General features: G+C 35.4%; 1 protein-coding gene across 2 annotated transcripts; it reads right to left on the bottom strand.

Annotated features, from left to right (window-relative positions):
- SLC25A36 (solute carrier family 25 member 36) lies at positions 1-27602 on the bottom strand. 2 transcript variants are annotated; one of them, XM_054595516.1, is made up of 7 exons: positions 27350-27602; positions 18156-18320; positions 16269-16346; positions 13754-13854; positions 5934-6000; positions 3266-3555; positions 1-3046 (listed from the first exon to the last, which is right to left on the bottom strand). In XM_054595516.1, exons 1-7 carry the CDS (start codon positions 27388-27390, stop codon positions 2853-2855), a joined length of 936 nt encoding a protein of 311 aa, XP_054451491.1. In that variant the 5' UTR covers positions 27391-27602; the 3' UTR covers positions 1-2852. The 2 variants fall into 2 exon arrangements, with proteins under 2 accessions (XP_054451491.1, XP_054451492.1); XM_054595517.1 differs by lacking the exon at positions 27350-27602 and adding an exon at positions 27013-27045.
- Between the last annotated feature and the right edge of the window lie 109 nt (positions 27603-27711).

Here is a 27711-nt window from a genome sequence, read left to right as displayed (position 1 = left end):
GGGGGGGGGGGGGGGTCTGAGGGCCTTACATGGTAACGGAAGAGACACATTACAAAAATAAATAGATGAAAGCGCTGCCTGACAGCCCACAGTCACTGGGCTGCTAATTCTCCGACTTGGACTATGAAATTTAGGAAACTGTTGTCCAAGCCACAGGTACCAGAGTTCTTTCTGTTCTTCCAGGAGCATGTGCTCTTTGAGTATCCATTGCTTTAAGTTCAGTCTAATTTTCTGAGAAGATTCTACAATAAAGATACATACCCACCTGAAGGTTGCTGACTACCTCTATGTTTGAAATAGAATGTTATAAAGTCCAATGTTTTAAGTACATGTTTTTCTTTTCAAACATCTGCATCAATTAAAAACACGACCTTCAAAGAAATGTTCAAAGACAAATTTTAGAAATAATTTTGTTTTCTTTTTAAAATGATCACTGTCATACATAAAGTAAACTACAGCTGCTTGTGCTGTGGGGGAAAAACAGACAATTAAGTGACATTGCTCCTTTCCAGTTGCTGCACACAATTGAAGTTTAAGACTCTAGGATCATTTCCTTCCAGTACATACATAAAACTTACTCTTAAAAGATGAATATAATACAGGAAAGGTCAAAGTAAGCTGTACTTGCCAAATACAGACAGGAATAGAATACATGTTCATCCTTGAAGGACACTTGTTAATGAATTTGCTACAAGTAAATAAGATGTTCCTTAACTGCTGGTTTCCACGTCATTCTTAATCATCTGTGGGGTAACCAAGTTCATTAGGATAAGGGAGAGTCTCTGTCCTACCTTCGATACAACTCGTATTTATGAATCTTCACAAGGCAAATGGCACTATGTTAGGCAGTACGAGTGGCACCTGAAAAGGTAAACACTATAGATGGAGACTTTCTCTACGGATTTAAGTTAGAAACCCATTTTGTAGGGGTTTTTTTTTGGCGTGTTCCTCATAATAAATGTCAAAGCTGAAAATTTACCATAAAAATTATGAATAATCCCAAAGGTAATGAAACTGAATTTGCCTTTGGTCTCCGAGTAGATTGGAATATTTTAAATTCCAATCAAAGCACCTCAAAAACATCCAGTTACTGTTGATTACAAGGAAGCTAAGAAGGTGAAGGAGTTTAGGAGGGCACTGTGTTTCACTAGTGACAGCAGAGAAAGCTTGCAATGACATGCTACAATTTTCTATGACAGGTCACTACAGTGTACACAAAATACTTAAAACATTTACATTAAAGATCTCCAAAACAACATTCCTAAAACCCAGAAAAATGTTGTGAACACTGTTTCTGCCTAATACGTGATCAATGTTTAAAAAAATAATGTGGAATTCTCTCCTACTTACTCTTACTACCTGTGCCCACCTCCCCAAAGGCCACAAAGTGCATTTACAAAGAATCATTCTTAAGATAAAGCCATTGCACAAAATGTACAGTTCATGTATACTGAAGTGAGTACCACATGGAGTTTAATTGTAGACATTTTCTTACACCAGTATAGCAACAACCATAAGCTAAAGTCTCCTAACTGAATTACAGCCAACATCTTCTTAAGGGCCATACATGTAATACATTTAAAGTATTAAAATGTGCAGTTGAACTCAACAACAAAATGTTACAAGCTCTATCCTGTTATCACACTTAATCTGAATTAACTTAATCTATTATTTACCATTAAAGAAATTAAGATAAACTTCTTTGCAAAAGCAGTATGTTCATTTACAAAACTATAAGTCAATTGGGATCATTACCTGCTCAATCAGATAGCAGGGGGCCCTCTTCTATAATGCTTTGTGCTCCCCCAGGTATTTATGTCGCCTTAAAAAAAAGACTTGTAAGGGCAAAGCTGAAAATTACCATTTTCTCTACACAATAAATAGAATCTATACAGATCTTCTGAAAATATTTCAAAGGTTCAAATTCTTAATGTCAAAGCAAAATGAGAAAGTCTCAGAACTAGTAAATTTTTTTCCACTTTATGAAAATGTTGCTTCGGTATGACACGTGGTAATTCAAGTTCAAAACCAATAAATCACTGTAAGGATGATTGCTGTCTTTTATCATAAAGTTAGAAAAATATGAGGATATGCTCGCTTACCGAAATGGTCTCAAATCACTATTTTACTGATTTAAAATCAGTATTTTAATGGTTTATTGTCCCAAACTATTACCATGTGAATTTGATATATTAATGAACAATTTAGGTGTCAACATTAGGCTAAAATCCAAGCACCTGTTAAGAGTGGGCATCTAAACATTTTAAAGAAAAAAATATACATGATATTTAGATACTATTTCATTAGTCGTCAAAAACAGTGACTACTAATGCCGAATAATTAACTTTGAAGTACTGGCCAGATTCTTTAAAGGAAATGTGAAAATAACACTGAGGAGCTATTTTTGTTATAAGAATTACACAGAATCCTAAAGTTAAAAATGTGTGACTGTTGGTGCTATCTTTGGATGGTTTATAAATAGAATATAACGAAGGATGGCTTTGTTTAGAAGACTGGAAAAGTATTCATGGAATAAACACTGTACTCTGTCTGCCACAAATAAACAAAATGCAACCGTGTCCTGTGGACCGGGTAGAGAAAATGGCAATTTTGAGGAAGGAGTGCTTCTAAAGGCCTTTTCTTGGAGGCAGCCAGGTTTTATTCACATTACTGAAAAGACCAAGTAATGTGGTTATGATTACTTTAATTCTGACAACCAGACTTCCTTCCACTCAGGCATAGTTACACGCTCCCAAACCAGTTCTCTGCTGTCCATCATGCTGGTTCCGATGCTCCATGGTCCACTGTAATCTTCTGGTCTTCCCTCTTCATGGCATGGTGGCCTGACGCTGCTATCCATTGAGTAGGTAGACCACCAGTTCATAGGTGGCCATCATAATGGCTGTGTTGGGAATCTGTCTCACCAGATGAGTTGTTAGACCACGGTAAAGAGACCCATAACCTTCTTCTTGAACAACCAAAGAGAGTGTCTGAAAAAAAGATCTATATTTTGTTCCCTCTTCACGTAGTCTTGTCCTGACAACTTCTGTTTGGGGGGGGAAAAAAGTCATTTTATTTATTTAAACAGTAGTGATATCTTTATATCCTCCTAATACTAAGCACATCCCACTTACCATTATGATTAACGCCCAAGAACTTAATTTTGTTACACTTAAGTTATGAACAATGAGCAGCCTACTGGCTGGGGTGCAACAGCATTTCTGAATTCACAGAATATTGCCTGTAAAAACTCAACTTCTCTTACCATGTGGATATGCTATACTTGTGGCACAAGTTTTCGAGGTGGCAGCAGCCAGCATCATTCCCACAAAATCTGATGCGTCTCTTACAGACTCTTCATCGTTTTCCATTGTTGAAGCAATCTTATATTCCAGTAGTTTTTGCTTAATACCCTCATAAATAACAAAATGGATAACAGTCTCTGATATGCCAGCATACGAAGCAGACATGCCTCTATAAAATCCTCTAAGTCCATCTGCCTGATACACTTTACGAACACATTCAAAAGCGCCCATTTGCTTTTCGCCACGGTTCCTGAAAAGCAAAATGAAAATCTTTTTAATATAAATATAGTAGTATAGGTTTTAAGATAAAGCATATAAAATATATAACTATACCACTCTAATATAAAGAATGAGCCCCTTTAACTCATGAAATAGTGAAATCAGAATCTTAAAACATTATTTTAGATCTTGTACTCTTTTGTCCCAAATTTGTCATATTAGATGGGTAACATGTAAGTAGCTTGTTTTACTGAGTGCAAAACACACTACATTAAATCTTCACTTTGATGTCCTCACTGAAGTTGGTATTACAGGGATAAAGAACAAAAAAAAAATCCTTTATTCCAAATATACTGACTGCAGCTCAAGATGAAAATGAACAAAAAATACATTATATTAAATCCAGTCCTAAGTTGAGATTTCCTTTGCATTTAATATTAAAAAGAATGTTTTAGACAATAGTGTTGACAGTACATCACAAAAGCAGGGAGCATGATCAGTCTAATCTCTGTGCACTTGAGGGATTCTTTCCAAAAAGTGTCTGGGTGAATTTAAAACCAATTTCCTATGATCCTTTGAAGGTTATGGCCTTATCTCTCACTGCAGTATCCTAGTGAGTAGTGAATGAGGACCTTTACAAGTATTTACAAAGTATTTATTGAATACTGGGCCCAAGAAAATGTTCTTAGTGCTGCTACTTAAGGGTACAGCTTCTATTCTTTTATCATTTTGAATTTGTAAAAATACTTATAACCTTAAATATCATTTCCCCAGTAGAACCCCATATATAAGAATGGATTTAAATGCTACCCACAGGGAAAGAATTTACTTATTTATAAATTATACATAATCTGTTTCTGACATAAAATAAAACCACAACTAAGACATCTACCTGATAACCTACAGATTCTTCCAAGTTCACGAACTAAGGACTGTCTTCAATGACACTGAACAAATACTTTCTTAGATGAATAATCGATGCTACCAACTAAAATAAGTTTCTGCCATATGATCTTTCCTTAAAAAGTTAAAAGGGCCACAAACCCCAAAGGGTAACACACAAATACATTTGCCCTGTTGTTGACTTCAGTGCTATAAATTAGCATCTTTAAATCAACATTTCATGATTATCTGAACCCACCCCATTCCATACTCCTAAGCCTAAGAAGGTATGTTGACTTGTGTTACAATTTTAAGTAAAATAACAATAACAACATTAAAGAATTTTAAGCCATGCTCTTCCTGGATCCCCTACAAATCCACTCTGTAACACAGTGAAGAATACCACTGGTAGTTTATAATGGTATAATATAGACTGCCACTTCACAGTTTCTTAACCTTTGGTTTCTTATTCACCACTATTACTTTTAGATCTTTGCCTTTAAGAAACCAACTGTGAATTCTGCTGTAACACTTAAGATTTCACTAAAAATCATTCCAGATGGAAGAACGGGCATTTCTTTTCAAGTCTCCAAACAATATATAGTTCAGCATGACAGAATGTGGAAAACAAGATATTTAAGCAAGCACATTGTTAATAATTTCACAGATCAGTTTTATATATAATCTACAAGATATAACACTACTTCTCAAACCCTGAAATATGAAACACAGTGGACATGTTATGCATAGTCTGCTCCATACTGAAAAGCTAAATCAGTTTCAAAACTTTATTATTATACAGCAGATAGGATCATCTCCCTACAGAACTGTATTTGCGTTTCCCATCCTCCATTCTAAAGGTCAACAGGACTTGAGATGGCAAGACTAAGCTGCACTGCTTCTGGCCTGTTCTCAGACACCAGAACATGCCCTAACCTTAGAACCTGCAGTCCGCACTGATTGCACCTCTGCTTAAAATGGATCAAAAAACCCTTGTGCCTCTTCCATTTAAAGTTGGTCACCACTGTTTCCTGGTATAGCTCTAGAACCTATCAGTGCCTTGCTCAGTATAGATTTATCAAATGAATGAATCTTGCTGGCATAAAGTTGACAGTTGTAACAGATGAAGTCTATGATTAAAGGAGAGCAAAATCCCATGCCAAGATTTTCTGCGTATAAGGTTACTGAATTTGAGCAACGATCCGCGAAGATTTAGTCTAGACTGACTAGTTGATCATGTGAGTTATTTAGCTCTTGAGAGGTGGATTATAATAATCACCCCTGTAGTAAAAGTATCACTACTTGAGCTCAGTTAATGTATCCTTCTTTCTTCTCCTTTTATTTAAAAACATAACACATAACACATTTTCTTCCCTGTAGAGTCTCATCCCGCCAACTACTGTATCACTTTTGCGTCCAATGGTAGACCCAAGGTTCTAAAACAAAGCAAAATAATATAGCAGCCAAAAAGGGGATGCTGAAATCTATAGAAAAAAGTTAGTTGAAACCCTTAATGAAATAACATACCTTGCATCAAGCTGTAACCGAGTCTTTACAAGCCAAATGGGGTTGGTTGCTGTGATTGCGGTAAAACCTAAACAAACATGTTTAAAATGAACTCTGGTAAGAATAAATACACTATTAACTTTAAGGTTTATAAAATTACATAAATCTATATTAAAGAAAATGAATATAAATATTTAATGTATTAAGTAATGTATATGTTATACTTTTATTTTACAAATTCATACAGACATGAACATTGCTATTTTATTTCCAATCTACATTTTCAAATTCTGACAATAACTAAAAGGTAAATCTTTTAAGAACAAAATCTGACTACATATAACTTCCTCTCCCAACATATTTAGGATATCCTCTGGGATGCCCTCTACTCTCTAACTAAATTCAGAAACCCATTTGTATAGACATACAAAAATTGTGTATTCTAGGGGCTTTCTAACATGCAAACTCTACAGCCACTACTTGGGGTCCAATTAATATCACAAACCACTGTGTTCAAAATGGATTCTATTATATCAGCATTTATTAATAGTAGGTCTTACTTAAGCTGATTGTGTAACAGGAAGGATTGTTGTTTGGCCTTATATTTTATGTAAAGTACATAAACATACACTTAATACTGTTAAAATAATGGTATCAAAGAGGTAAGATTTCTGTTAGGATTAACAGGACAAACCTATTTTTCATCCATCTAAATACATACAAAAACTCAAAAGTTCAAAAAGTTACAATGGGAAATTCCCTCTCACTTTTATAGACACTGAAGAGAGAAACTCATGGTAGAGGTACCTCTAGTTTACTTTGAAACTGAAGTAATACTTTCTATCAAATACTAGCAGGTCAAGCACATTATTTTTAGACAGGTGGACTATAACCAGCACATTTAATATGAGTAAAGTACTTTCAGAAACAAAAATGCTGTGGTGCATATTAGGGATAAATGCAAAATAATTTTACTACATTGTATACAAAGTGAAATTCAGTTTCACAGGTTCTTTTCCTTTCCATAATGTTAGACAATTAGCTAACTCAAATTTTACTCCCTTATCCACTGCTTTAACACTGTAGCAATAGACAGATGTTTCAGAAAGGGGTGCTCACATTAAATCTATCAAGCAAGATGAATGATATAAAGTTTGATTTGATAACTCCTTTAATCACCTTATAATGGTTATATAGTTTCCTTTTTTCATAAGTGCTTTTAATACTACATACAAATATATAAAACTAAAATGGGACCAATAATTTTCTAAGTATCAGTACTAAGTAACAAAAATTTGAATTGTTGGATAGGCTGTCAGGAACATTTTTAAATAAGGTTCTTTTCATGCACATATTCTGGTAACAGGAAAAAGAAATGAAAAATATGAAACTGTCAGATCAGTTTAAATACTATGTTTGGAAAAGACTTCTCTTACATGGCCTATTTTAACTGAGAATGAAGTTATAGAGTATATATATTTTTTCTTCTCAAACCTCATTTTTCTAAAGTAAAAGTCAAACTAATTTTATTTTAAAGCTAATATGAACCAGAAATCAGTATTCTGGTCATATCCTTAATTTAATAATTCTTTATCTTAAGTTAAATATTTGTATTAGGTAAATGCATGTACAAGCAATCTTAGGGGTTTATTAGTGAAAAGCTGCTAAGCAGTCAAAGAGACAAAAGAGTCTACATTACAATGATTTGTATTAATTACTCTGAAAATTTTTAAAAATTTGTTTAATTCTGAAAAGCTAAAACAGGAGATTCTTGTATTAAACGAAAAAAAACCCCAAACCCTTGCCTAGATAAAAATCTTAATTTATTATACTTTATTTGAAAAGAAGCACCAAAGTACTTTTTAAAATAATGACATTTTACTTCTAAAAATATAAACTTAGTACCCTAAGCTTAATACTCTTCCAAGTCCACAAAATTCCTCAATCAGAGGCTGAAAAAACCCCCCAGAATATGTAAACTTCAAAATATTACACTGTTTACATTATTAAAAATGAAATTTCAAAATACCCATAAATTATTATTTTAATTATTTGTACATGTTAAAAAATGACAGGATGCAGACAACAGGTATTTCTCACTTAACTAAAATTCATTTCCAGACACAAATTAATCTATGGAACAGAACACATTAACATTTAGGTGAGAGAATGTTGTCATCTAATCCCTATACAACTGCTAGTATCAGTATCCTGTGCTTACTATATAAGTGCTTTGGTTCATTTCTCCCAATAAACTAGCTCTTATTAAAGACATTATCCTAACCGCCAGCAAACCATTATGTTAAAGAATTCAGACATAATCCACAGGTTTTTAGCTATTGGTCTTATCTTACTAAAGATACTTCAATAAACTAAGTAGATGTTATTAGGGTAATTAAATCTAGAAAAAATATGATCCATTAATTCAAGTGGGAAAAAACAAAACTATATCATTAATTTGGAATTGTAACATAGGGTAAGGCAATTTTTTGAAGTGGACAAACAGCCAAAGCTAAACATATCTTCCTATTTTTTCCTAAGAAAAACATACACAAAGATGCTGGGAGTAGTGCCCCTCAAATTTAGAAATTTCTAATTAATTTTTTTGTCGTCACTTAAATTTTGTGACATTTTGCTAATATGCTACTTCATAGTAATATTCTGAACACTCTGTTAAACATTAAAACTAATTTAGAGGTACAGAAGGATCTATTTGTAGGTTAAGAATTAACATTGTTCTACAGTCAGATAAAGCAAAGTGGCAGTACATTGGCCATACTGTTAGTAGTGTGGTTAGTATTTTATTAGAAAGTTTTTAAAAAACTTTGAAAATACAGTCTTTGAAATTTTGCTTTATCTAAGACTCCATCTGGTAACAAACCAGCGATTTTCAACCTTTTTAACCTCATGGCACACTTAAACTAATTACTGACATTCTGTGGCATGCCAAAAATACATTTTTTGCCTGCCTCACAAAAGAAAATAGGTATAATTTTGACTCAACCACACCAGACAACTACAGTTATGTTAGCGGTTGTCATTTTTAAATTTGACAATCTAAGGGAAAAAGAGGTCAGTGCCCCTGACTAAATAGTCAGGTACCATATTTTTTATAAACTTTTGCGGCACGCTGGTTGAAAATCGTCGACATAAACCAATTAAAACCCAGATTAACAGAAATCCTGCATATAGTAAATTTGCTGAAAATGTCTATTTTATTAAGTGAGTGATACCTGTAGTATTGCATTTTTAGTATTTTTTATTTCAATTAACTTAAGGGAAATATATTAACACTACTAAAAAAAAATTAAAACCAAAACAGCTAAAATTATATTCTTATCCTGAATTTATTTAGAAATGGTAGGTATTAAGATCAATGTTTTTGCAAGAGAGTAGAAAAAAGCCAAGTATCAACAGACAAGAAAACAGAAAGCACTGTATTAGACTTTTAAAATGTTACGCTAACCCAACACAACTATTTTCTTCTAAAAGTTGTAGGATATTATAATACCAGTTACAACTATGTGTATCTTAAATACTGTTATCATAAAATTCTTTGGTGGTCAAAACTATTAGGAACAAGCTGAGGACCCCATGCTTTTATTACATGATGACTGAAAAGTTAGCCCATTCATCCTTCTAGAAGGAATATTGTAAAGGGATCAGAATTAAAATTTTATAAAATATTCAAGATAATGCACACATAAATTCCGGAAATACAAGTTCATTTCCCGCCTTCTACTAATTGCACAGCTATTATAAATTCCCAGGGGGTGTTTCTTATAACTAGAGGCTGCAAGAGATGCTCAGATCAGTACTCACGAGGTTTAAGTTAGTCCATATTTCTACAGGAGTGACCTGCGGATGGGGAGCATGAGATGACACGATCTCACTCTTTTCTCGGGAGAAATGTACAGTAAATGCCTAAAATAGACACAGGCTTTTCTGTATCATAACAACAAGCAGTGACCTCATCAGAAACATGTGTACAAAATGTATCCCATTGGAAGGAGTTGAGAAATATTTACGGTGAGATCTAACTTTTTTGAAAATTTTAAGTTTAAAAAAAAAAAGGAATATTAGAACGGGCCATAAGTTTTTTTTAAAAAAATGCACCGAGTACTGAAAATTCTGCCATCTGCAGCAGTTTAGAGTCCAAATACTTACCTAAAAGACCAATTTGCCTTAAAGAAAAAAATGCTAACCTTGTCAAGGGGGAATCTAAGAAAATATTTTCCTACCAGTATCATCTATCATGATCAAAACTGAAATCACAACAATCAGACTATTTAGGAAATCTTAAAAAAAATTCAAGTAATTTCATTTTGTAACTAATTTTTTTAAAATGAAATAAATTATAGTATATGTTGCTACAGTAGTACCTTTCACCTTTTGCACTATGGCCAGTAATATTGCACATCCATTTTTATGGAATATTTTGGGTTATTTTGTATTTAATTTCTTGTGTTCTACAAAACAAAAACAGGAAGAATGTTTACATACAAACACACAAACATCTGTCCAACCATCAATCTGGGTCAATGAACTGTCATGGACAAATAAAATATTTTAAAAAATATTCTGTATATGCAAGACAAAATTCCTATTTAAGTTTTCACCAAAAATTTAACCTTTAATAATAAATTTTAAGTCAAACAGGAAAATATATCTTGAAAAATTAACAGTGAATGTTATAAATAAAACCTACTAGCTATCTAGTAAATATTAAACAATTGTGCATATTTTAAAAATTGAACAATAACTGTTTGAATATATAATCCAATAAAGTCAGAAGTCACTTCCTTTAAATCTGTAATGGTGTACATGAAAGTATATGTATATTCCAGATAAAAACTTTAAAAAATTGAGAATTACTATTAAGAAAGAAAAAGCCCTGACCAGCGTGGCTCAGTTGTTTGGGAGTCATCCCGCAACGCAAAGGTCGCTGGGTTCAGGTTCAATTCCGTCAGGGCATTTGAGTGAGTTGCAGATTCAGTCCCTGGTCAGGGCACAAGCGAGAAGCAACGGATGGATGTTCTCGCACTCTTTCTCCCTCCCTTTCCCTCTCTCTAAAAATAAGTAAATGTTAAAAAAAAATTAAATAAATTTTTAAAAAACCTTAATTTTATTTTTTGTATACACAGCTGTGTATAGGTATATACAGAGGATATGCAAGCTCATTTAAATAAGAACACACAAATACCCTCAACAACAACAAAAAACAACACCCTCAATAGCTGAGTCTCTCACACTGACAAAGGTCTTTAGACAAAGGTCAGATATGGAGGGGAAAAAGGTAGTAAACCTCGAAAAGCCAACGTTACCTAATTTGATTAAACAGCCTCACAACTGAATAAAATTTTCAATGCATGAAAATTTAGAGCTCAAACTAAGGGCTCAGAATCCTTTTGTGTTCCCTTAAAATACAACAAATGAAAATGAAATATTCAAACTGTCACTTTTAATTAAAAGGATTTAGTATCTAAAGACTCTAGTTTATATGGATAAAATGCAAAATACAACTGAATTGAGAGGTTACTTGAGATAAAAATTATGTACAAAGTATATTCCAAAATCCTTAATGTGTGTGCTGCTTGATGTGGCAACATATAGCAGGCTCTATAATTAATGGACTACTTTTAGTGTATTTTTTGATACTCAAATGACAAGGTTAGCAGTTTTTTTTTTGAATAGGTAAAAAATAATTTTTCACATGATTGCCTCTAAGCACTTTGCACCCCCAATTCATATTTATAAGACCTCTAAAAATGATCCTGAAGAAAAACCAGAGCAATCTGGCCTAGGTTATTTCAAGAATGAAGAAGGCAAAAGGCTACCTTAATGAGTCTGCATGGACCAGTCAGTTTCACCAACCACGTAGTTACGTATAAAAACCGCAAAGCTAAATGTCAATGCTCATAAACAGTGTAAGAAAACCCTGAAAACACAATTCTTAGAAAAAATGTAACTACAAACAAACTGAAGTATTTCCAAATTACACAGTAAGTGTATAAAGTGCAATACTCCCTGAAGAAGACCATCAATTAACCAAAATTCAAAGAATTCAAGTTGGGAAATATTATCAATGTTTAGGTAAAAACAAATTTTAACACCTGTACATATTTGTGGGGAAAATGTGCAAAATAACAATTCCACAGAAATTCTTTGCAATGTAATACAAACAAAACAATAATCCTGATACTGTATTCTAATAAAAAAAATTGTTCCAGTGGGAATTTAAGATATTCTGAAACTCTAATTTACAATACTGAATATATAATAGCTATACTCCACTTCAAATTATTGATCATCTACTTTCTTGATTTTAATTCTTTCAAAAAAGATTAACATTTCTTTATAATTTTCTGGGGTTAAAAAACGAAAATGTTTAAATACTGGTAGTCCAAAAATATATTCTCCAAGATTCTATAGCTTGATTATTAGCTACTTTTACATTATACCCACTGAATGTGCAAAGGGAAAATCGTATCTATTTGTATTCAACATCTGTAAAAAGGACATTAAAAAATAATTCTAGTTGTAACTAGATGACCTCTATGATACTGAGGAACTAATTTTAAAGATCTAAATTGATACAGAGCAACCTACTTATTCTAAGGATAAGGTAATGGAGATTCACATAAATTACTTAACTTCTCCAAGATTTCTCCACATGGGTAAATAAGAGTATTTCACCACCTTGTTCTTTAAGGTTTCATCTTCCAACTTTAAAACTTCAATGAGTTAATCAAAAATTACTAACTACATAAAGCCTTGAAAACATCTTGTGAGGTATATGCTAGAATGCACTAGATTTATTACATGGCAACTGACCTTTCAGAAATTAGTATTTCAAACTTACACTTAGTTCGTTAAGAATGTGGTTCAAATTGATCCAATTTATTTCTAAACAGAAAATGGTTAACAGTTTAAGGCACGCATTATTAAGCATGTAACTGACAATTGACAAGTGGAGAAAGTACATATAACTTACTTTATAAAGTCACAGCATAATTTAGAAATGTGAGTCATGGTTCAATATGCCAACAAATCTCAGAAAACTGTAGAGAACTTTCTATTGAGAACCAAAGGTCATGGCTTTGTCTAACATGCATAGCAAGAAATGATTTCAAAAATCACACTGGCCAACAAATCTACCAGTTTATCTATAAGGCAGGGCAGAGAGGTCCATGACTGGTTGTTTTAATTTAGAATCATATATACTTAACGACAGAACAATTCCTGGAAACATTTCTATAGCAAGCATGTACACATAGCCAGTGCCTAAGTTTCAAGTGCTATCCAGTGTGATTTACGTGAAATGCTAACCATATTTTTCAAAATACATTACAGTAACGAGTTATCAGTAAGACATCACTCACAAAAATTTCAGCATTTGAGCACAGGACAAAATGAATACTTTACCAAGAACTGCCGGCACATTTCAGACAGAAGCCAAAACATGCAGCAAAAAGGAAAAGGCACTAACAGAAATTGAGGAGAGAAGAATAAATTACAGCTCCATAACTTACTGATACGATAGTGTAATTATGGTTGGATTCTTAAAACTTGTTAAAAGTAATGACTAAATATTCAGTAAACTATACAACACAGTGTAAATACTGTATTACCTGTATGCTATGACAAACTCCTTTACAAAGTACCAACTGACAACAGCTCTTACATACACCACCTGATCAAATTTACTGTATACTAATACACATTTGTGGATGCTAATCAATGAGCACATTATCTTAACTTTACAATTTAAGTTAATCATAATTCAATATTATGTCTCTAGGTTTCAGAAATTTTTTTTATTTAACATTATATATTCATACCTGCCATTGCAGCTGAAATCATGTGTACCTGGGTTGAATCAGGGTCAAATACACCATTCAACTTTTCCTTGCAGTTTGAATAGGCAGCGAAGTATATTGCTCTAAAATAAAGATTTAAATTTTACCAATAGGCATGTAGCTTAATTTATACGATTTACATGACATGTAAATTAAGCCTGATAATTTTAAAGTAGAGGAATGTTAAAAGCAAAAACAAAGTTTCAGCTAATGCCCATGTAACACACATCAGACTGACATTTTTTTCATGAAGACCTTGATGTACTAAAAAGATAAATTCAAATGTATAGTTCCTCAAATAGACACCCTCTTCCACCTGTCCCAATACTTTTCGAACTAATTTTAAGTATTTGTACAAAATTTTGAAAACATATGAAATAAGACTGAAAAACTTACGTAACATTAAGGCTGAATTAAATATACTTGAATTAAGGAAATATGGTATGAGCACTTACATATATTTTTGGGGGGCAAGGAAAGATAAAACTGACCCAACTGATCCAACAATACGAGGTCTGTCCAGAAAAAATCCAATCGTTGTTAATGTAACAAGAATGGTTTGCACATCAATGTAACCTGGCAGCCAAGGAGAGTGGAGTGGAATGAGCATGTGTGAACAATGACTTCACTCTAGGTGGAAGGTGGTAGATGCCACTGACTGAGTATGGTGTACTGTGTGGCTGTGAGTAGAGCAACGAATCTGCATCAAATTTTCCATGAAGCTTGAACATTCCTCTGTGAAAACTATTCAGATGATTCAGAAGGCCGCAGCTATGGGCAACTGGTGATTGGCAACTTCATCCAGACAATACTGCCCACTTGCGTATTTTTGGTGAAACATCCAATTACCCAGGTGCCTTAGCCCCCAGAGTCGCTTGGCACCCTTTGACTTTGACTTTTCCCAAAAACTAAGATTACCTTGAAAGGGAAGAGATTTCAGACCATCAATGATGTTCAGGAAAATAGACAGGGTGGCTGATAACTGGGAGAACTGTGTGAGGTCTCAAGGTGGCTACTTTGAAGGGGACTGAGGTAACACTGTCTTATGTACAATGTTTCTTGTACCATGTATCTTCTTCAATAAATGTCTCTTGTTTTTCATACTACGTGGATGGATACCGCTGGATACCTTCTGGACAGACCTCATGTATATATATATACACATATATATACACACATATATATACACACATATATAGGTAATTCACAGAAGAGACATATAAGTAATTGTGAGGAGGGCATGACTGCACCAAAAATTAAACAAATATATGTTGAAACAGTGAAAAATCATGTTTAGTTTATTTGGCAAGTAAAAACATAAACAAAATAGCTAACACTGGTTAATACACGGATAAAGAGAAACTAATTTACTATTTGAGAATAAAAATATGGAATGTTTTTTCAGAAGAGATGACCAATATTTATTTATTTTTTAGTGTGCATATACCCTTTTATCTAGAGATTCTATTCTTGGGTAACTATCCTAAAAAATATGCTAATTTAAGTACTCAGATAGGAGTACAGTGAAGTTTACAATACCACTGTTTTTAACAGCAAAAATCTGGAATAAATCTAAAGTTTTATCAATTAAAAAATAGTTATTAATGATGGAATAGTCATACTATGCAATTTTTTTAAAACTCTATATATTTTCATGGTAAAAGGTTACAAAACAAACTGGGAGAAATATTTTTAATAAGATTCAAGTTATGTAAATAAGAAGTCTCCATATTATACATGTTATGTACATGATAGGCCAGAAAAATTAATGAAAGATTATACTGAATCGTTTATTTATGCTGGCTTTGTCTAAGGAGAAGAACATGTGTGGGAAGGAGCACTGGGTGAGAAAAGGGGATGTGTTTAAGGTGAAAGTCCAAGCTTTACACTATACATTTTTTTTTAGTCTTTATAATAGGGATGAAATTTTGGATAATTTTTTATAAGAGAAAATAAAAATCGGCCATTCAACGTTGAAACCCAATAAATAATGAAAATGGATCTAGTACATTGTTTGGATACAGAAGGCTGGGTATGCATTTTCATTCTGAATGTGAAAACTGCTGTGTTCTATCATGGAAGTCAATCTAAAATAAAAACATATCAAAAGAAAATGACAAATTAATGGTATTAAGGTCTTTTTGGCTTCTTTAATAGAGGTTGAAACCATTCTGTTTACTTTGTCCCCTACACTTAAATATAGGGTTAGTTCTAGAGATCCAGGTCTTCCCCTTTCTTTAGCTAATTCCTTCAGTTTGCTCTTTGCCTTTTAAACATGGTACAAAAACTGCTTCACAGTAATCTCACTAGGTTCCGCTGTACCTACACATGATGCAACCTGCTCATCCTTTTAGATGCTTACAGACAACATGTTTGTTACACCTGTTGCTATACCATAGTGCTTTATCCTTACCACCTTGACATCAGCATCTCTCCTCTTTAAGCTTGAAACAAGAAAAGATAGAGACAATTTTGATTTTTTTTTTTTTTTTTTTACCTGGAAGGAGCTACCCCCACTAAATTGGGGCCTAATCCTCTAAACAAGGAACGAGGCCCTTCTTTTTCCAAGATCACCCTGAAAGAGAAAAACATGATTTAGGTTTTCGAGGTGAGAAGAAATAGATATTGAGGTAGACCAGGTATTTTAATTTAGAGTTAACAAACTGGGCCAGTGGCTCTCAATCTAAATGTGTAAGAATGATGTCTTGAAGGGCAACTGAGCATAAAGGTTAATTAAGGATTTGGGGTGTGGGGCCAGCCTTCTTCATACAAGCCCAATTTTCGTAACCGACTAATGGTGAAAAGACAGTCATAGCTTTTCTCTTATCCTTATTTTCATCAGCAGCAAATAGAGAAAAATAGTACTCTCTTTTTGGGAATTACTATGAGGAATAAATTAGATAATACATAAAAAAATTAAGAGTACCTAGCTCACAGTAATAAGCAGTTGCTTAAAATGCCAATTTCTCTGATCCAGCCCTCAAAATACAGTGGCAATTTGGTACTCATCGTTAATTTGTTATGGCACTCATGATGAGTGCTGAAACCAACGAGTACCAAATGACTTTTCCCGTAAGATGTTTTCTCTTGTGGGGTGGTACTGTGACTCACACAAGTTCCAGCAAGCACCGAATGCTGGAACATTATTTTTCTCATAAAAATGCAACAAGCACCAGATGTGACAAGTTCTAAACTGACAAGTACCGAGGTATAACTGTATTCTGATTTAATAGTTGTAAAAGAAGGCTCAGCAGTTTGCATTTTTACCATGCATCCAGGACTCACACAGGTCCTGATATAGAACCAGTTTTGATTAACTAGATTAGACAAAGCAAAGTTAAGAATGACAAATTATAGAGCACGGTTTGAAGATAGTTTGTTAGCCCTTTCTGTATCTATCACAAATCCCCTTGAGAAATTAAGGAAAGGGTCCTTTTAGGAAAATATACATTTGCAATGGATTCATATAAGAGGGCCTCAAAAAGTGAGAAATTAAAAGCAAGGCCAGAGGGTCCTGCAGTTCTTCTGAGGAAATTCAGAAAAAACAGAACCACTGAAAAACAGAATAAAAAATACAGTATTGCCACAAACGTCAAAGGGAGAACTTTAAGGAAAGGTAATCAGTAATAATGAACATCAAAATTGTATTAAAATACACTATTATTAATCAGATAGTATTTATATATAACTATGACATTTTAATCCAAAATTGTTAACAATTTTATTCTACCTCTTCATGTAGTTGGGTAAGTTTAAAAAAAGAAGAGATTGATGAAATCTTTTAGTGGAGAAGGTAAACACACACTATGAGTTTATTTATTACTACAAAATAAACACTACTGAACTAAGTTCAAACAGATTATGTCCCAAGTGAGCTGATAAGGCAGACACACAAGGCATTCAGTTACATACCTAAGTTTAAACATACAAAATCTAATTTCAATAGTTTTGAAATTTCAAATTCTATGTGTAACATAATGAAGTATGATAAAATGTGAAAATAATTATTTTTTAAAGCATCAAGACATGTCAAACACTGCATCATATTTTAAAATCAGTAAAGATCTGCTTTAAATCTCAATTATTGTTTAGGTTATATAAAAGTCACATACTGATATTAACTGGATGTACTTCAATTCAAAATAAAACACCTATAATCATTTTAGAAAATAAACCTATTGAATAAATGCAAAATATATTCCAAATATATGCCATTTAGAAATAACACATTTTATATTCAACTAACTGTTCCTCTCCATTAGGGATGATTGTTTTTTAATGAACATAATTGAGTAACCCTGTCATTAGGCTTGTGTAACACCTTTTAAAGTATGACAGCATATAAAACAGACTTTACAAAAGTTCATGACTACTGCGCACTCACTTTAGGCAATGGAGAGGTCCGGGAGACACCACTCGGTTGACACTGGCCCCAGCCATGGTGCTCAGCTGAACCTCAGAGACACAGAGCGTCAGGGAAGACGACTGCAGCCGCGTTTTCACAACTTCCAGTGGACATGTCAGAATAGCTCCCACGGTACCACCACATCTACGAAAAATGAAAAGAACAAAACTTATCTACTTAATTTATCGCTTAATAAACATGTAGGCAACTGAGGCTTTGCCAAGGTACTAAAATGTAACATTCTTCATTTTAGAATACTAAACAATTTTTTAAATGTTTCAATTTATTTGACTGTATACAGATACCTTTGGTAACTAGAAAGAACTGAGCTTAAACATCTACCTCACAAGAATTAGTCAAGTAAGATAAAGAAATATTCAAGAGATTTCCTATCTTGTACCCTTTCAGACACAGCTACTAAAGGATGTGTTTCACAAGTTAAGGGAGTAAACTAAAAAAGAGGGAATATATCAAATCACTAGGTTGCACACCTCGGACTAACACAATGTTGTATGTCAATAAAACGGAGGGAGGTGGGGAATGAATACAGAAACAGAGTAACACAGACGAGGGAGAACGGAGTCCCGAGATGACAGTGAAGACTTAGACAGTAGCCAGGTCAGACCGGATTTGCATAACAGAGTTCAGAGGAATAAAGCTCTCCAGGAAAGAAAAGACAAGACTAATAGACAAATATATTTGACCATGTAAAAATAAATATTTAAGTGTTAAGTATTGCATAACTAAGCAAACATTTTAAAATAGGCAATTATTAACTCTAGAGGGGAAACTGAACTTATTCAAAATGAAGTTGACAATATATAACTTAGTTGTGCTATGCTATCAACAATATTTATATTGTCACAATGAGAGAGGCATCAATTGCTGATTTAACAAAAATTGTGACGTAAGTAACTACATATTGAGAAGAGGAAAAGGGGGAAATATGGAGTGCTGTACTATAACTAAATCCTCATCTATCAGAAAAGAAAGTATGAAGAAAATTTCAAAGGAAATAGCTAAGTCTTACAGAAGGTCCTACTAGAAGATACGGGGGAAACTGGGGAATGTTAGTTTTTTTACTATTTTTCAGCAGCTTTAAAAAAAGTTTGAAAACATTTTTTAATTTGTCAAAAATTTAGCAGTGTTTTTAAAAAACAGCAGAGGTTTTTACCTGGATAATGTGGTTGAGGTTTCTGGAATTTACTGGACTCCATGAAAAAATGATGTGTATAATGGGCAGTGTCTCTGACTCGGATTTTACAAATCAATCCAGAATCTCATCCACCTCTCACCACTTCCTCTTTGGTCTAAGCCACTACCCTTTTTCATTAGTGTCTCCCTGCATCTACCTTTGCCCCAGTTCCTCTAATTTATCTTCAATGAGGCTGACAGAGTGATTGTATTAAAAACTGAAGTCAGATCAATCACACCTCTGCTCAAAACTTTCCAGACAGCCTATGTCCTTCAGAATAAAAGCCAAAGTCCTCACAATGGTGTATAAGATCTTACCCAGTCTGCTCTCACTGATCCCTCTGCCCTCATTTCCTACTATCCACCTTCTCTCACTGCTCCAGCCACACCGACCTCTGTGATAAATACTGCCGACCCTTAACAATGTGTGGGTCAGAGATGCCAACTTCTCCATGCCCTTGTAGTTGAAAATCCACATATAACTTTTGACTTCCCCGCAAACGTAACTGCTGCATTTGAGTTTAATACAGCAAGCATGGTCCTGCAGGACCTTTGTTCTAGCTGTTCCCTCTACCTGTAAAATTCCTGTCTGGAATATGGGAATGGGTTACTACCACAACTCCTTATCTTTGCTCAGCTGTCACTTCTCAGTGATGTCCCTTCTGATTGCAATATATAAAATCACACCAACTGCCACTTAACATACTAAATATTTCATGTACTTCTTCTGTGTCCCTTTATGCTATCTACATAAGCACCAGGAAGGCAGAAATTTCTGTACACTACTATGAACCAGATGCCTGTGACACAGCACTCCTGTGTTGAACGAATGAACGAACACTGTATCATCTGATAACCTAGGATTTGATAGGAGACAGTGTATCTGGTCCAACTTCCTTATTTTGTAGGCAAGAAAACAAAAGTCCTGAGGGAAAACTACTTGTTCCAGGTTGAGAGCCAGTTATTAAAGAACAAACCATTATCTCCTAATTCTTAATCCAGCTCTTTCCCTTTTATCAGTGGCTTTCAAATCTTTGACTTCAACCCAAGAGAAATATTTTACATCAAGATGCAGTATACCCACATGAACATTTCACAGAATACAGGGTGGGCAAAAGTTTACAGTTTTAAGTATGCAAAACACAAGAGCTTATTCTTGTATTATTTACTGTATAATTGTCCATATGAACATGTTGGTCACAAAGCAACCAAATTTCATTTCATAATCCACTAATGAGTTAGTATAAAACTTGAAACACTGTACTAATTATATGCAATTTAACCAAAAAGGGTAGGGGAAAAGCTTTGTTTTTCTTCATTACACATCTTGTATAACTTGGGGGTAGAGGTATTTTTATGTGCAAGATTAAAGCAATGTGTCACTTAACAGCAGGGGGCCGAGGACCACGCACTCACAGCCTCACAATCAAGTGTACATGAGCATAACTAAAGTACATTATGCAGACACACACACACTGCTTGTCTCATTTATGAATTTATAAGACATGGGCAGCACAATTATTCTCTTAAGCTAAACAAATCGTAAAATGAGAATGAAAAACTGTAAATTATTTAAAAAATATTCTATATAAAAACCGTAACATTTAAAATTATTTTAATCTAATTCCACACTTCCACTACAACAAAGTTCCTTAGCAATGAATACTGATTTATATATTTGTTACTATTTATAAGGAAATTGCTCATGAACATCAACTTGCATAGCCAATGAGACATTTTAAAAAATTAACAAGAGGCCTGGCTGGCGTGGCTCTGTGGATTGAGCACCAGGCTATCACCCAAAAGGTTACCAGATTGATTCCCAGGCAGGGCACATGCCTGGGTTGCGGGCCTGGTCCCCAATAGGGGGCACGCGAGATGCAACAACACACTGATGTCTCTCTCCCTCTCTTGTTTCCTTGCCCTCTCTAAAAATAGATGAATAAAGTCTTAAAAAAAAAAAAAAAAAAAAAAAGACAAGTGAAGAAGCTCCTATAATTATGTAGGCATGAGGTACTGAGGGCCAACAATCATCAGCTGCAACTGAAATAAAAGGATACAGAGGCTTTCTGATATCCACCTATCCTCATGTCCTACTGGTTCTACATTCAAAACTTTTTTTCAAATTTCTCCTCACAATTCCCACTGCAAGCCTTCATTTTTATTTCTTGACTTCTAACTGAACCCATCTGATCCAGTGATGTGACTGATAAGTTAACACCAGGTGTAAGGTGTCACCAATAAATTTGGTACTAATAAGGCTACTAACTTGGAGGGAAAAAGAGCCTCATGGACACATGTATCAGTGTGGTGACTGTGGGGGGAGGGTGGACGTGGAAGAGGGTATAGCGGGAAAAATGATGATGGAAAAAAAATATCAGTAAAAAAATAACTTTAAAAAGACTAAGTTGGATGCTTTTACTACTAAGAAGTTATAGTCAGCCCTGACTGGTGTGGCTCAGTGGATTGAGCACTGGGCTTGAGAACCAAAGGATCACGGGTTTGATTTCCAGGGCAGGGCACACGCCTGCGATGCTGGCCAGGTCCTCAGCTGGGGGCGTGCAAGGGGCAACCACACACTTATGTTTTTCTCCCTCTCCTCTTTCCCTTCTCCTCTCTCTAAAAAAATAAATAAAATCGTAAAATTTTTTTTTTAAAGTTATAGTTAAAAGTTGCTCACTCTTCTGCTTCAGATGCAAAGAATTGTAAGGAGAGAACAGCCAACTTTAACAAGAAGATTCTAGTTCATTATCCTGTAATATAAAAAATCTAGAAGGGGCAGTTTTTAAGGTTAAGAATCCAATAAAACTGTAAAATTTTACCATACCTTTGCTATATCCACGTTAAAGCACCTGAACTATATATTCTTAGTGAAACTACTTTGGTCAATGTTCATTTTAAAGTTTTATAGGCATATATCATACATTTTAAAGATATAAGAAGTCCAAGGTTGCTTGGAGAGTCAGGTAATCATACATCTGTGTATTGATTTTAGACAATGAGAATTGTTTAAAAATTCTGGCATGTCGGGTGTTCTAACTACTTAAGGGCCCGGGATCCTTGAGTAACCCAGTGGCTAAAAGTTGCTTAGAATGGACAGTTTTGTTTTTTTGAAGCCAGGCACAATGTAACCAAGAGACGGGTTAAAAACAAAACAAAACAAAACAGAACAGAACAAAACAAAACAAAACAAAACGAGTGCAAGTAAGTCTTCTAAGAAAGAAGAGGCCTCTGGGGGCCCTGAAGTGCTCTCCTGACCCAAACTGTAAGGAAAGAAGTAGGTAGGAGAGAGGTAAGAGAAATTGTTCACCGAGTAGGAACAGCAGGCAGGTCAGTTTCAGCCACATCACTGCCAGGAGTCATCAATCCCTAGGTCATGAGCACAAACATTAAACCCCATCAGCGGGACAGCCTCAAGCTGAGGAACACTGAATCTTCAGTTTCCTTGGCTTTAAAGAAGTTTTTACTAGCCTGACCAGGAGAGGAAACCAAGGTGCCCCAGGATTCTGTCCAGAAAAGGGTGGGTCACAGAAAACAACTGGGATTCTATGACTGTGGTGGTTAGACATATTTCTTTGACTTTAACCTTCCGAGCATGTATGGAGCAGGACACTTGTTTTTCATAGGCACGGTAATTTATAAACGGACAAAACCTATTCTGACTGGGTCTACAATACTGCTGTGTGTTTGTGTATACATGTATTTACATATATAATAGGTACTGAAGTTGATATATTTTATTATACAATATAAAAATTACACTTCCTGTCAATCTAAGATTTCAAAAACTTTTTTTTCCCTTGGAAACTCGTTATTTTATCATATGGCAAAAATGTTATCAGTGGTTTCCCTTGAACCAACTGGCCCATTTCCTTTATTTTTTTTTGAGAAAAATGTCTGCCAAATAGTCAAGTCTAAATAGTGAATCTCTCAATTGTTCTTTAAAGTAAGAACCGTTCTCATAAAAAACAGGTTAGGTCAGCTTGAGACTGAAACAACTACAAACTACTTTGGTATGCAGAAAGTACTTTATTCATATTTCCCATTTTGTTACACAGAAATGCTAATTTTTTAAAAATTTAGTAAGATTTTTCTGTTTTAACAACATTTGTAAGTGAAACTGGTGTTTTAAACTGCAAGTGCCAACAACTACTAGTACAATTTGATAACAGTGCACGCTAAGGCATCAGCAGTGTTACCCATCACTGCTTTTGAACCATTAGTGCAAATGCCAACACAGTGAAAAACCCAATGTCTTAATGTTTTTATGAAAATATCTTTATACATACACACATATGTGTATATGCTTTCTCCTATGTAAACAAAGTGTTTAAGCTACCAGTGTTATATTTTGGAGGGACTAGGAAAACATGCTGAGTTGGAGCAACCTACTCACAAAACTAGTAAAGTGAACAATGTTAATACTACTCTGCAGTATAACGGAACCATTCTGTCTTTTCTAGTTAATGTAAATTAGAGGGAGTAGTATTGCTAAAAAGAAAGGAAAAAAAAAACAAACCTCTGAGACAACTGAAAGGGTCTTTGGAATTTCCCAGGGCTCTATGACCCATACAACTGTACTACACTAATACAGTTATAGAAAAATAGTCTTGAGAATGTTCTACACGAGGATAAGCAACTTCCCTTGGTCTTGTAATCTATTAGGAAGAATGAAAGAATCCACTTTTAGAAGGAAAAGAGGGATAAGAAAAGGTGGTTAAAATCATGGAAATAGGCTAATAAAAAACATACAGTGGAAATAAATCACATCAATTATACTTTTAAGTATTCTATTTCTGCCCTGATTTCACAAGGGAGCAGGTTAGGTACTATAACAAGTTCAGGCAGAATCAACATATTTGACAGCCAAGTGGGAGTTTCTTAATGAATAAATGAATAGATGGATTAATTAATTCCGTAATAACAAAGTTCTTTAGATAATCTAAGATACTGCTCATTACACGTATTAAGCTCTCACTATCCTAGGAGCTACAAAGGAAAAAAACTCATCCACTTAAGTATTGAAGGTTCAGCCCTCCCATTTGAGACAGCCTCTCTCAAACAGAAAAGAAAAAAGTGAACTGCCTCTTGGTGGACACATGCAGCTAACACAACACTAGACAATGTGAAGTTCTATTAACACATTTAAAAATATATTTCATATTGTTTATATATTCATTTGCAAACAAAGTATTAAAAGTACAACTAAAATTAAACTTTACTGACATCCTTCTTCAGGCTGCTGTGAGTTGCCTCCATAACTCAATTAACATAACCAATTACCTTACAAACTCTGAATATTAACTCTGGCAAAACATAATGGGGCCAAAGGGTGTCTTAAAGAAAGCACAAGGTATGCGTGTGAGTATATCACCCACACTCAAGGTCCAGCGCCAGTCTGTTTTGAATGTTCCTGATTTAATAATACAGCCACTACATGATTATAAATCTCTCTGAGGTCCTGATAAACACATACTTGAATAAATACTATTATTTATAATTATCAGGAAAACAATCCAAAGGCTCCACATTCAGACAACTGTTACCTAAGATTACATGTCACTGTGAAAGGTTACTTAATTCTTATAAAATAGTTTCATAATTTAATCCAAACAATATGTGTTTACCCAGATAAACAGCTAAAAAAAAAAACCCACAAAAAACTCTTTTTTTCAATTATTATTAAAGTAAAAACAAAATTTCCTAAATCCTAATTTACTTGATTCTATCAGGATAAAAGAAATGAAATCTGACCAAGCCACTGTAAGACATTAAAGAATTAGACATCTTCAATTAAGAACAATGTCACTGACACACCCTGATTTGCATTTCCATTATGTTTAGCATAAAGACTTCCCGAATTGTCACCAGAGTTGATTTTATATAATATAGAGCTGGAAGAATCTTTAGAAATTTACTTGTTTTTAAATTATATTTTATTGATTATGCTAATACAGTTGTCCTGATTCCCTGCCCAACTAAGGTTGTTTACTTCTCATTTACATGCATGAAAAACTGTTTGACCTTGGGTAAGTCCATTTTTCACACCTCAGTATTTTTTCCCTATTTTGACAGGGATTAAACATGTGATTTTTACAATCCTTCCTACTTCTAATATTTTTCTAAAACAGATTAAATAAGGTTTTATATTGAGCAACGTATGCAAGGAATTATAAATGTAAAATCAAGTAGAAATGCAAAGGAAGGGAATTTACAAGGCAGTACCTCGTTTAATATTCTAAAGGACCTGCAAAGACTCTTTCTGGGAGGAGGGGTTCCTAAACCTATTTATGTTTGGATGTTGCAAAAACTCTCCATTCCTGTCTTTAAAGAAAAAGCTAACCGGATGGGCCTTTACATGTATTAATAAGAAAAGTTGACGTTCCTAATCCAAACTGGGAAGTTAGTGCAATCAAGCAAACATTTCAAATAAACGTGCCCTACCACTAAGAAAACGATGTACAGATCTTGTATGCAGAGTACTAAAAAATGTTACAGAACCTAGAGAAAGGCCTTAGAAATCATATAGTACGACTTCCCATTTCACAATCGAAGCAATAAAAAAATCAAGGGGTTTGTTCATTTTTTCACTGGAAATAGTGGCTAGAGTAGTGCAGTATCCTAACTTTCAGGCATTTGCTAGCGATGTACTTACAAGAAGGAATCCAATTAGCTGCCTAACAAGGCATCTTTACATCTATATGGCTAAATGATTTTATTTCACAAGATTATTGGTAAATGAGTCAGCAATGTGGAAACCAGACTTTGCCTAAACTGGACATCACGGATTAAAAGAAATAGTTTTAATGTCAGAACAGAGGTTGGCTCATAACTGGAGTGCAGCAAATGTCTGTTGAATGAATGTGCCAACAACCCAAGTAAAGTAATGCCATCGTTGGCAAGAGTCCATGTATCCAACTCAAATCAAGACACTGTGAATAAAAATGAGTATGTATTACCTTAATATTCTTAAAAAGGTGATTTAAAAACAAACTATGGCTTAAGGAGATGCGACTTCATATGGTCATACAGGCAGAAAAGAAGTTGTGCCTCAGCATAGTTCACCGTAGTCATTTTTGATAACTTTATCATCCTACAGATAACTCCTACACTTAAATTATTACGATTCCCCTAAATAATTTGGAAGGAACAAACCTGAAAAGGAGACTAAACTGACTCAAGAAGATATCTGTACCACTCAGTCTGGCACTCTAAGGACTTCGGTTCAGTCCTAATCTTGTACACACAATTCCGTCAAAGCTTTTGACCTCTCCCTACCTCCATACTTTTCTCTAAGCAAAGGAAAAGCAGTTGGTGCAGCAGAGGATTGGTTTTCATGAAAAGAATCTGACCTCAAAAGCACTGCCGCTTTGCACCGCACCTCGTAACCTGGAGAAGCTGGCGAAGGAAATTTTCCAAGAGCTAGAACCCTAGTTACCGCGGGAGAGGGAGCACCAAAGCCTCTAGTGCCAGGACCCACCCCGGCAGAGCAGGGCCCGGAAATCTGCTGCTGGAGTCAGGGACGGGGCCCGAGAGACTTGAGGAGACCCCGTAGCCCGCACGGCAAGAAGGGAAGGAGGAGGCGGCCACGGCGCCCATTTTGTCCTCGGCCTCCCCACTTCCCGCCTGGTTCCCTCCTTACCCGCCAAGCAGCCTACATGAGGCCCGCAGCTACACTCCACCCGTAGGCCCGCAGGCCAGACACCCGCTAGGAATCCGCACGCGGCCAGGGTGAGCCCTGACCCCAGGGACACTCGTTGACCCCAGCCCCGCCCGCTACGCCTCAGGCCCCAGTCTCGCTCCACCTCCGCAGGCCCAAAACCTCACGTCTTTCCTCGGCTTCATCCTCCCAACCCTCCCCACCAGGGCCGCAACCCCACCATCCTGCGGACATGAATCCCCCCCACCCCCCACTCGTCTCAGGCCACGGCCCTCAGTCTCTGCCCAGCCCTAGCCCACACGCCCCGCCTGTACCGTACCCTCCGGCAAACAGATGCACCAGCGTGTCCCTCTGGCTCATTCTCTCTCCCGCATGTCCTCCGGGCGCTGAGGCTGGCGGCTTCGGCCCGGGACTGGAGCCGCACAGCGCCCCAAGGGCCGCGAGGGAAGCTGGCAGATATGCGGCTACAGAAAGTGACCGGCGCGGCCCTCCGAGCACCTTGGAGCCGCGCCGCCTCCTGCCCAACCCCTGCGTTCGCGACCTGACCCAAACCGGAGCGCGGAGGCGGCGGGAGGGCCGGCTGGGTGCGGGGGCGGGAATATGTCGGAGACCCTCCCCTCCCCCCATATAAACAGAAGCTCCCATTGGTCCGCTCCGCTTTACGTCACGATTCAGGCATGC

This window comes from Pteronotus mesoamericanus, unplaced genomic scaffold, assembly GCF_021234165.1.
Source record: "Pteronotus mesoamericanus isolate MK-2021 breed Mesoamerican mustached bat unplaced genomic scaffold, CSHL_Meso_final scaffold_54, whole genome shotgun sequence".
Classification (NCBI taxonomy): Eukaryota; Metazoa; Chordata; class Mammalia; order Chiroptera; family Mormoopidae; genus Pteronotus; species Pteronotus mesoamericanus.
Note: the sequence above shows the minus strand (reverse complement) of the source record. Positions and strands in the feature narration are given on the sequence as shown.